The sequence below is a fragment of the Pogoniulus pusillus genome, chromosome 43, assembly GCF_015220805.1.
Source record: "Pogoniulus pusillus isolate bPogPus1 chromosome 43, bPogPus1.pri, whole genome shotgun sequence".
Taxonomy (NCBI): Eukaryota; Metazoa; Chordata; class Aves; order Piciformes; family Lybiidae; genus Pogoniulus; species Pogoniulus pusillus.
This window is the reverse complement of record NC_087306.1, coordinates 2097746-2108568: the sequence shown is the minus strand read 5'-3', so window position 1 is coordinate 2108568 and position 10823 is coordinate 2097746. Positions and strand designations below refer to the sequence as shown.

Genomic DNA, 10823 nt, shown 5'->3' with positions numbered 1-10823 from the left:
GGGTCGGGAGGGGATGGGGAGGGGGTAGGGGAGGAGGTGGGGGAGGGAATGGGGTGGGGAAGGGGTGGGGGTGAGTAGGGATGGGGGTTCGGGAGGGAATGGGGAGGGGTTGGGGGTGGGGAGAGGTGAGGGTCAGGAGGGGATGGGGTAGGGAAGGGGTAGGAGTGGGGGGTCGGGAGGGGATGGGGAAGGGGAGGGGGTGGGGAGGGGGGTCCGGAAGGAGTGGGGAAGGGCTGGGAAGGGTTAGGGGGTCGGGAAGGGAGCTGGAGCGGGGGGGGGAGAATCCAGGAGGAGTCTCTCGGAGGGTCTCCCCCCAACACACACCGCCGGGGGTGGGAAAGGGGAAGCAGCCCCCAGGTCCCCCCCAGGTCCTTCCTGCTTTCTGCGGGCTCCAGCCTGGCTGCAGTGATTCACTCCCACGCTGGGGTCTTGCACAACCTTCCTCCTCCTCCTCCTCCTCCTCCTCCTCCTCCTCCTCCTCCTCCTCCTCCTCCTCCTCCTCCTCCTCCTCCTCCTCCTCCTCCTCCTCCTCCTCGTGGGGGGAAGAGCAGACCCTCTGCCGCCGGTGGCGGGGAGGGAGGAAGGGGAAGTTGGCACCGGAGAGTTCGGGGGGGGAGGGAGGGGGGGCAGAGGAGGAAGTCGAAAGTTGGGGAGGGGGTTTGGGGGGGAGGGGGGGGGGGGCGGTTCCTGTGTCCGCTCTTTCCCGAGAGGAAGCCACTCGGGACAGGCTCTGCCGTGGGAGATACCGAAAGGGGGACCCCAGGGATCAGAGTGGGGAGGGGGAGGGAGAGGGGGGGGCGGTGCAGTTCTCCCTCTCCCGGTGCCGCTCCCCCTCCCCCGGTACCGGTTTGGCCCCGCCCCTCCCGGGCGCACGTGCTGCCGCCACGGAACCGCCCCCGCTCCCTCCTCCGCCTCCCTCCTCCCCCCCCGCCCCCCCCCCCGCCCCGTTCCCGGTTTCACAACCGCGGGCACCGGGCGCGCTGCCGGTGGCGCCGTCGATGTGTTCCTGCTCGGGGTCGTTGCTGTCCGCTGCTCTGCTCCTGCTCGCCGCCGCTCCCGTTACCGGGCGGCTCTGCGGCCCCGCCGGTGAGTGCGGAAGGTGTGTGGGGGGGGGGGGTTAGGGAGCGGAGGGACACCCCCAACACCCCCCCCTGCCCCCGGCGGAGCTGTCCCGGATCGGGATACGGGCGCGGGGGGCAGGTGCCTGTCGGTACCGGGACGCCGCGGGGCGGATCGCAGGGGTGGGGACGGGGACAGGAATTTTCCCTGCCCGCTCCGGTGGAGCAAGACCGGGCCCGGGGCACCCTGCGCGGGGGCGGGCGCTGGCGCTGGGTGCTGCGCTCTGGGTGCTGGGCACTAGGTGTTGGGCACTGGGACGCTGGGTGCTGGGCACTGGGTGCTGGGCGCTGGGTGCTGCGCTCGGGGTGCTGGGTGCTGCGCTCTGGGTGCTGGGCACTAGGTGTTGGGCACTGGGACGCTGGGTGCTGGGCACTGGGTGCTGGGCGCTGGGTGCTGCGCTCGGGGTGCTGGGTGCTGCGCTCTGGGTGCTGCGCTCTGGGTGCTGGGCACTGGGTGCTGGGCTCTGGGTGCTGGGTGCTGCGCTCTGGGTGCTGGGCGCTGGGTGCTGGGCGCTGGGTGCTGGGTGCTGCGCTCTGGGTGCTGGGCACTGGGGCGTTGCGCGCTGGGCACTGGGCTCTGTGCATTGCACTTTGGGTGCTGGGAGGCGGCTGCTGGCTGCAGCGTGCTGGGCGCTGGGCTCTGGGGTGCTGGGAGCTGGGGTGCTGGGCTCTGGGGTGCTGAGCTCTGGGCGCTGGGGTGCTGAGCGCTGGGGTGCTGAGCACTGGGCGCTGGGGTGCTGAGCTCTGGGGTGCTGGGTGCTGAGCTCTGGGGTGCTGAGCGCTGGGGTGCTGAGCACTGGGCGCTGGGTGCTGAGCGCTGGAGTGCTGAGCTCTGGGGTGCTGAGCTCTGGGCGCTGGGTGCTGAGCTCTGGGGTGCTGAGCACTGGGCGCTGGGTGCTGAGCGCTGGGCGCTGGGGTGCTGAGCTCTGGGGTGCTGAGCACTGGGCGCTGGGTGCTGAGCGCTGAGCTCTGGGGTGCTGAGCTCTGGGGTGCTGAGCACTGGGCGCTGGGTGCTGGGGTGCTGAGCTCTGGGGTGCTGGGTGCTGAGCTCTGGGGTGCTGAGCGCTGGGGTGCTGAGCACTGGGCGCTGGGTGCTGAGCGCTGGAGTGCTGAGCTCTGGGGTGCTGAGCTCTGGGGTGCTGAGCACTGGGCGCTGGGTGCTGGGGTGCTGAGCTCTGGGGTGCTGGGTGCTGAGCTCTGGGGTGCTGAGCTCTGGGGTGCTGAGCACTGGGCGCTGGGTGCTGAGCGCTGGAGTGCTGAGCTCTGGGGTGCTGAGCTCTGGGCGCTGGGTGCTGAGCTCTGGGGTGCTGAGCACTGGGCGCTGGGTGCTGAGCGCTGAGCTCTGGGGTGCTGAGCTCTGGGGTGCTGAGCACTGGGCGCTGGGTGCTGGGGTGCTGAGCTCTGGGGTGCTGGGTGCTGAGCTCTGGGGTGCTGAGCTCTGGGGTGCTGAGCTCTGGGGTGCTGAGCGCTGGGCGCTGGGTGCTGAGCTCTGGGGTGCTGAGCTCTGGGGTGCTGAGCTCTGGGGTGCTGAGCACTGGGGTGCTGAGCGCTGGGCGCTGGGTGCTGGGCTCTGGGGTGCTGAGCTCTGGGGTGCTGAGCTCTGGGGTGCTGAGCTCTGGGGTGCTGAGCACTGGGCGCTGGGGTGCTGAGCTCTGGGGTGCTGAGCGCTGGGGTGCTGAGCGCTGGACGCTGGGGCGCTGGGCTCTGGGGTGCTGAGCTCTGGGGTGCTGAGCGCTGAGCGCTGGAGTGCTGAGCTCTGGGGTGCTGAGCTCTGGGGTGCTGAGCGCTGAGCGCTGGGGTGCTGAGCTCTGGGGTGCTGAGCTCTGGGGTGCTGGGTGCTGAGCTCTGGGGTGCTGAGCGCTGGGGTGCTGAGCTCTGGGGTGCTGAGCTCTGGGGTGCTGAGCTCTGGGCGCTGGGTGCTGGGCGCGTTCCCGGCAGGTCCTCCCTGGCCGCTGCCCTTTGCAGCCAGAGCCTGGAGAGCTGCCCCGGGGAGGCCTCCCTGGCCCCAGCCCAGCCCTGGCCTGGTGCCCCCCAGGCTTGTTAACCCCTGCAGAGCCAGACCCTGGCACCTCCCCGCAGCTGCCCGCGATCCCCGCAGCTCCTCGGGGCACTAAGCCCACGCTGCCCACGCAGCTCTGGCAGCCAGACCCCCCCCCCCCCTCATCGCACCCTGTCCCACCATGAGACCCCCACCCCCCCCGCAAGCCTCACCCCACCACCAGCCCCCCTCCCCCCCTCCCCCTGGCAGGCTGCTGTGGTGCCCATCCCCACGGTGGTCCTGGGGGGGGGTGCCAGCGCCCAGCTCAGCGACGATTCGCTGCCTCCCCGCACCGGGCAGCCCCTGGGCACAGGGAGCATATAGGAGGTGCCCCCTTTCTTTAGAGCCTGGCATCTCACCCCCCCCCCCCCCCCACCATCTCTGACCCCCCCACCCCCCCATCCCATCTCGCCCTTCCCAGGCCTTCCCCGGGACACGGTGCTGGGGCGCCCGGGAGCTAACGTGACCCTGACCTGCCTGTCCCGGGAGCCAGCAGCCGACGTCACCGTGTCCTGGCAGCGGGAGGAGCGGGGGCCGGCGGCGGGGACCGGCAGGCGGCAGCTGGCAGAGGGCAACTCCCTGCTGCTGCCAGGGCTGCGCTACGAGGACTCGGGCAGGTACCTCTGCCTCGGGGGGGGTCGCCCCCTGCGTGCCCTGAAGCTGCTGGTGGAAGGTGAGTCCGGGCTGGGGTTTGGGGGGGTCCCCTCCCAGCAGCTCTCCCGTTCTGGGGAGGGGGGATGGGGGGGGAGGGGGTCCCCTCTGTGCCAACGCCTCCCTGCCTTGCAGAGCCCCCCGAAACCCCTCGAGTCTCCTGCTACCGGCGGAGCCACGACAAGGATGTGCTCTGCGAGTGGCCGCTGAGGGCCAAACCCTCCCCGGGGACGAGGGCGGTGCTGCGGGTGAAGAGGAGGTGAGCGCCCCCCCCCCTGGCACCTACCCCTGGCACGCAGGGCACTTTGCTGGCCCTCCCTTACGGGCTCTCGTTGCCAACACCGGCTGAGGCTCTGCCCCCTGGCACGCAGGGGACTTTGCTGTCCCTCCTTTCGTGGGTCTCATTGCCAGCACCGTCTGGGGGCTGTGCCCTGTGCCCCATGGCACGCAGGGGACTTTGCTGTCCCTCCTTTCATGGGTCTCATTGCCAGCACTGTCTGGGGGCTGTGCCCTGTGCCCTGTGCCCCATGGCACGCAGGGCACTTTGCTGTCCCTCGTTTCGTGGCTCTCATTGCCAGCACCGTCTGGGGGCTGTGCCCTGTGCCCTGTGCCCCCTGGCACGCAGGGCACTTTGCTGTCCCTCCTTTCGTGGCTCTCATTGCCAGCACCGTCTGGGGGCTGTGCCCTGTGCCCCCTGGCACGCAGGGGACTTTGCTGTCCCTCCTTTCGTGGCTCTCATTGCCAGCACCGTCTGGGGGCTGTGCCCTGTGCCCCCTGGCACGCAGGGCACTTTGCTGTCCCTCCCTTCGTGGCTCTTGTTGCCAGCACCGTCTGGGGGCTGTGCCCCGTGCTCCACACCCCATGGCACACAGGGGACTTCAAGGCTCTTGTTGCCCACACCGGCTGGGGGCTGTGCCCCGTGCCCCATGGCATGCAGGGGGCTTTGTTGTCCCTCATTTCGTGGCTGTCATCGCTGACACCAGCTGGGGCTGTGCCTCATGGCACGCAGGGGACTTCAGGGCTCTCGTTGCCAACACCAGCCAAGGCTGTGCCCATGCCCCATGGCACACAGGGCACTTTGCTGTCCCTCCCTTCGTGGCTCCTGTTGCCCACACCAGCCAGGGCTGTACCCCATGGCACACAGGGCACTTTGCTGTCCCTCCCTTCATGGCTCTCGTTGCCCACACTGGCTGGGGCTGTGCCCATGCCCCGCAGGGCACTTTGCTGTCCCTCCCTTCGTGGCTCTCGTTGCCCACACCGGCTGGTGCTGTGCCCATGCCCCATGCCCCATGGCACTTTGCTGTCCCTCCCTTCGTGGCTCTCGTTGCCCACACCGGCTGGTGCTGTGCCCATGCCCCATGCCCCATGGCACTTTGCTGTCCCTCCCTTCGTGGCTCTCGTTGCCCACACCGGCTGGGGGCTGTGCCCATGCCCCATGCCCCATGGCACTTTGCTGTCCCTCCCTTCGTGGCTCTCGCCGCCGACACCGGCAGGGGGCTGTGCCCCGTGCCCGCCGAACGCCACCGCAGCGCCCACCCTCCCGGCAGGTTCGCGGTGGAGAACGCCACGGAGCAGCGGTGCCGCCACTTCTCCAGGGCACGCAAGTTCGTCTGCAGGCTGCCGGTGCCCACCGGCGCCGACGACACCAAGCCCCTGGTGGTGTCCACCTGCGTCAGCAACGCCGCGGGCAGCGCTGCGGGCGAGGACAGGATCATCACCCTCAGCAGCGTCCGTGAGTGCCCTCGACGGGACGGGGCAAGGTTGCCCAAAGCTGACCCAAGCGCAGTGCCAGGCTCTCAGCTCTCTTTTCTACCCCCTCCCCCCACCTCAGTCAAACCCGACCCCCCCCTCAACGTCACGGTGGAGCCGCTGGAGAGGGCACCGCAGCGCCTGAGGGTCAACTGGTCCTACCCCTCCTCCTGGGACCCTCGCTTCTACTGGCTCCGCTTCCAGGTCCGCTACCGCCCCCGGCCCGCCCCGACCTTCACCGAGGTGAGACCTCCCCCTCGGCACAGAGCTGCCCACATCCCTCCCACCCCCACCCTGCACACCGCCCACCCGGCCCGCCGCGAGGTCGTGCCCAGCTCCGTGCCAGCCTTGTGCCACCCCCTGCCTAGGTGGACCAAGTGCTGAGCACCTGGCTGGACATCCGCGACGCCTGGCAGGGCACACCGCACGTGGTGCAGGTGCGGGCACAGGAGGAGTTTGGCCATGGCACCTGGAGCGAGTGGAGCCAGGAGGTGGTTGGCACCCCCTGGATAGGTAGGAGGAGGAGGAGGAGGGGGCAGGTGGCCCCGAGGCTTGGGGGCTCAGCCTGGAGGCTCTCAGCCTCACTCTGCCCACCTCACCCTGCAGACCCCAAGGAGTTCACCTCTGAAGTGGGAGCCTTCAGCTCTCAGGTAGGGGCACAGCCTCAGCTCTGGCTCCTGCTTGGCTCCCGTGGCAGGACCAGAGGGCACCAAGGCAGGGAGGGGCTGCCCCAGCCCTTTGCCCACCCCTGCCCCACCTCCCTCTTGCAGTTCCCCACGGAGGATGGCACCTACAGGGTCACGCTGCCCCCCGAGCTCTTGGAGGAAGGTGCTGCTGATGGTGAGGAGGGGTCCTTGGGTTGGCTGGGGGGGGGGGAGGCATTGAGAGTCGTCTCCCCCCCCCCCCCCCACATTGAGCCAGTGCCCCCCAATCCCTGCCACAGGGGCTGTTGTGCAAGCCAGTGCCCGCTCCATGGCATCGCCCTACGCCTTCCTGGTGGCCGGGGGGAGCCTGCTCCTGGGCATCATCCTCTTCGTTGGCATCGTGGTGAGGTGAGGGACTGGGGAGGGGTCTCCATCTGCTCCCCCCCCCCCGACTTTGAGCCCCTCTGCCCTCCCCTGATCTTGAGTCTCTCTGCACTCTCCCTGACCTTGAGCCTCTCTGCCCCCCAGACCTATTGCCCCTCTGCCCCTGACCTTGTGCCCTTCTGTCCCTCCCTCAACCTTGTGCCCCTCTGCCCTCATCTGACCTTGTGCCCCTCTGCCCTCCCCTGACCTGTCCCCCTCTGCCCCCCCTGACCTTGTGCCCCTCTGCCCTCTCCTGACCTTGTGCCCCTCTACCCTCCCCTGACCTTGTGCCCCTCTGCCCTCCCCTGACCTGTCCACCTCTGCCCTCCCCCTGACCTTTTGCCCCTCTGCCTGCCTTGACCTTGTGCCCCTCTGCCCTCCCCTGACCTGTCCCCCTCTGCCCCCCCCCGACCTTGTGCCCCCCGCAGGTACCGGCAGCTGTGGCAGAGGAGCCAGGGCTGCAGTGCCAAGCCGCAGGGCGAAGGGCAGCACATGTTGGTCACCCTGGCACCCTCCAGCCCTCCACTCAGTGCCACCTCCCTGCTGCCACCCCCCGGGCCCCTGGCCCCTGGGGCTCTGCACATCACCAACTTGGACTATTTCTTCTCAGGGCAGTGAGCCCCAAGCTGGGCACATTGGCAGCTGCCTGCCGGGCAGGCAGGGAGGCTGAGGGCATCCCAGGGCCTGGCACTGCCCATGCCTGGGGGGCAGGGGGAGGGTGTGGGTAGCTGGGAGCAGCCTCTGACAGTGGTGGTGGGGAGGAAATCAAAGCAGCCCCCAGAGGAGAACCAAGCAGGGAAGGGCTCAGCTATGGGTCCCAGGGGAGGCAGCCTCAGGGCTGTGGCAGCTTCGAGGTCCTGGCAGCTCTGCCAGGCTGGAGCGTGGGAGCAGGGCCAGGTTTTGGGGTGGGGGGGGGGGTCCCATGGGGAAGGGGCTGATCACTCCCCCCACAGAGTGAGAAGGGAGGAGGGAGGTGAGGGGGGGGCGCTGGCTGGATCAGCTCCATCCCTCCCCCCCCGGCCCCCTGCCAGGGCCAGTTCTTGATTCAGGAGTCAGGGAAAGGTTTTTCCCTTCAATAAATGCCATGGAAATGTGATGGGAGTTGGCACTGTGGTGCCAGGGCAGGGGGGGAGGAGGTCTGGGAGTGCCCCCAGGAGGTGCTGCTTCCATGAATGCCATGGGTATGTGATGGGAGTTGGCACCGTGGTGCCAGGGCAAGGGGTAGGTCTCTTAGGAGTGCCCCCAGGAGGTGCTGGGGTGAGCCTGAGCTCTGTGCCCCCCCCCCCCAATCCAAGCACCCTCTGCCTTGCTGTGCCACCCCAGAGCACAGTCACCCACATGCCACCCTCATGCCATTGCCCCTCTGCCACCCACTTCCAGGCTGTACCCTCTTACACCCTGCCCACCATGCCCCCCCCCCACCCCCACCCCGTGCCCACTCAAGCTGTGCACTCCAAACTGTGCCCCTCAATGCCAATGAGCATCTCCCATGCCATGCACCTCGAGTTGTGCCCTCGAGGCCAACATGCACCCACCCCAAACCGTGCCCCATGCCCCTTCAGTGCCCACCCACCCCGTGCTGGGTTATGCAACACCCCCCCACGCCCTCCCCCCACCCACTCAGGAGCTGCAGCTGTGGGCAGGAAACCACAGGCTCTGGGGAGCTGGTGCCTGGGCACCCCTGGGACTGGCACTGCCCCTGCCCCACGCTATAAAAAGCCTGGCAGGAAGCAGATGTGTGCGGGAGGGGGAGCCCCTGGCACCCAAAACCAGGCTGGCTCCTGCCCAGGGCTGCCACCCCCTTTGCACCGTGCCAGGCTGGTGACCCATTTTGGTGAGGGGAGGGGGTAGTGCCACCCAGCACCCCAAATATAAACCTGCCCTGGTTTTTGGGGTAGTGCCACCCAGCAGCTGGCAGAGCAGAGCCTGGCATCACCACCCCCAGGCAGAGAAGGAGGCTGGGGCAGCCTCATTGCCCACCCACGCCCTGGGCATCTACCCTCAGGGGCACCAACCCCATCCGAGCCCCCTGCCCGCAGTCCCATCCCATCCCCTGCGCAGCATCCGTGCCCCCCACCCCCACCCCCTCCCCCCAGTGCCACCCATCTCTGCCAACCTCTTTTATTTCACTGCTCCCTTACACGTCTCAGTCTCGCCGCGTCCCACCCGCGCCCGAGGCACCGCACGGGGTGGGGGTGGGGGTGGGGGGGTGGGGGCAAGATCTGTCCTGGCACGAGGGTGGCACAGCCTGGCCGGAGGCCAGCGGCAGGCAGCAGCAGCCCCTGGGCAGGAGCAGGATCCCCACGGCACTGGGGGTGCCCCCACGGGCAGGGAGTGCCCTCATGGCACTGAGGGTGTCCCCATGGCACTGAGGGTGCCCCCATGGGCAGGGGGTATCCCCATGGCACTGAGGGTGACCCCATGGCACTAAGGGTGTCCCCATGGCACTGGGGGTGTCCCCCAAGGCACTGAGGGTACCCCCATGGCACTGAGGGTGCCCCCATGGGCAGGGGGTATCCCCATGGCACTAAGGGTACCCCATGGCACTGAGGGTGCCCCCATGGCACTAAGGATGTCCCCATGGCACTGGGGGTGTCCCCACAGCTCTGAGGGTGTCCCCACGGCCAGGGAGTGCCCCCATGGCACTGGGGGTGCCCCCATGGCAGTGAGGGTATCCCCACAGCACTGAGGGCACCCCCACGACCCTGAGAGTGTCTCCACAGCACTGAGGGTGCCCCCATGGCACTGAGGGTGCCCCCACGGGCAGGAGGTATCCCCATGGCACTAAGGGTATCCCCATGGCACTAAGGGTGTCCCCATGGCACTAAGGGTGTCCCCACGGCCCTGAAGGTGTCCCCCACGGCCAGGAAGTTCCCCCAGGGCCCTGAGGGTGCCCCCACATCACTGAGGGTATCCCCATAGTGGGCTGGGAGGCGTGGGGGGGGGTGAGGGGGGCACACAACCCAGAGAGCCAAACCCTTCCTGCGGTGCATGAGGCTGGAGCTTGCTCCACGCTCCGGGATGGGAGGGGGGGATGGAGGTGAGGATGGGGATGGGCAGGAGAGGATGGAGGTGAGGATGAGGATGGGCAGGAGAGGATGGAGGTGAGGATGGGGATGGGTAGGGGATGATGATGGAGGTGAGGCTGGGGATGGGCAGGAGAGGATGGAGGTGAGGATGGGGATGGGTAGGAGATGATGATGGAGGTGAGGCTGGGGATGGGCAGGAGAGGATGATGGAGGTGAGGCTGGGGATGGGCAGGAGAGGATGGCGGTGAGGATGGGGATGGGTAGGAGATGATGATGGAGGTGAGGATGGGGATGGGCAGGAGATGATGATGGAGGTGAGGATGGGGATGGGCAGGAGATGATGGAGGTGAGGATGGGGATGGGTAGGAGATGATGATGGAGGTGAGGATGGGGATGGGCAGGAGATGATGGAGGTGAGGATGGGGATGGGTAGAGGATGATGATGGAGGTGAGGCTGGGGATGGGCAGGAGAGGATGGAGGTGAGGATGAGGATGGGCAGGAGAGGATGGAGGTGAGGATGGGGATGGGTAGGAGATGGTGGAGGTGATGTTGAGGATGGGTAGGAAATGATGGAGGTGAGGCTGGAGATGGGCAGGAGATGATGATGGAGCTGAGGCTGGGGATGGGCAGCAGATGATGATGGAGCTGAGGCTGGGGATGGGCAGGAGATGATGGAGGTGAGGCTGGGGATGGGCAGCAGATGACGATGGAGCTGAGGCTGGGGATGGGCAGGAGAGGATGGAGGTGAGGCTGGGGATGGGCAGCAGATGACGATGGAGCTGAGGCTGGGGATGGGCAGGAGACGAAGGGCATCGTTTGGGCCAGTCTCGGAGGGGGAAGAGCGGGGGGGAGCACAGCTGATGTTTCGGGGTGGGAGGGGGAGGAAGGGGCCCTAGCCTGGGGGCTCTAATGCAGCTTGCAGTGCACGGGGTGCAGCAGGGCCATGTGCTCGGCGCCCTTGAACGGCAGCTTCTCGGTGGAGTAGTAGTGAACGACCTCGGGGACGCTGGCGAAGACGCCGCTGGCCTGGCTGAGGGTGTACTTATGGTCCTTGGTCTGCGCCACGATGATGTGCACACAGCCTTGGCTGGTCCTAAACGGGAGGGGCCGAACGGTTACCCTCAGCACCCCCACCCCACCTTCACCATCATCATCATCATCATCATCATC

The 10823-nt window shown here is 68.1% G+C and overlaps 2 protein-coding genes across 2 annotated transcripts; one reads left to right on the top strand and one right to left on the bottom strand.

Moving 5' to 3' along the window:
• The first annotated feature begins 940 nt into the window (after nucleotides 1-940).
• On the top strand, nucleotides 941-7719 carry IL6R (interleukin 6 receptor). Its single transcript, XM_064176109.1, has 10 exons — nucleotides 941-1086; nucleotides 3578-3829; nucleotides 3943-4066; nucleotides 5355-5539; nucleotides 5639-5799; nucleotides 5925-6069; nucleotides 6163-6206; nucleotides 6327-6396; nucleotides 6500-6608; nucleotides 7052-7719. The coding sequence occupies exons 1-10, from the start codon at nucleotides 999-1001 to the stop codon at nucleotides 7239-7241; spliced, it is 1368 nt and encodes a 455-aa protein (XP_064032179.1). The 5' UTR covers nucleotides 941-998; the 3' UTR covers nucleotides 7242-7719.
• Nucleotides 7720-9162: 1443 nt separating this feature from the next.
• On the bottom strand, nucleotides 9163-10822 carry SHE (Src homology 2 domain containing E). Its single transcript, XM_064175942.1, has 4 exons — nucleotides 10788-10822; nucleotides 10581-10746; nucleotides 10034-10510; nucleotides 9163-9998 (listed from the first exon to the last, which is right to left on the bottom strand). Exons 1-4 carry the CDS (start codon nucleotides 10820-10822, stop codon nucleotides 9525-9527), a joined length of 1152 nt encoding a protein of 383 aa, XP_064032012.1. The 3' UTR covers nucleotides 9163-9524.
• Between the last annotated feature and the right edge of the window lies 1 nt (nucleotide 10823).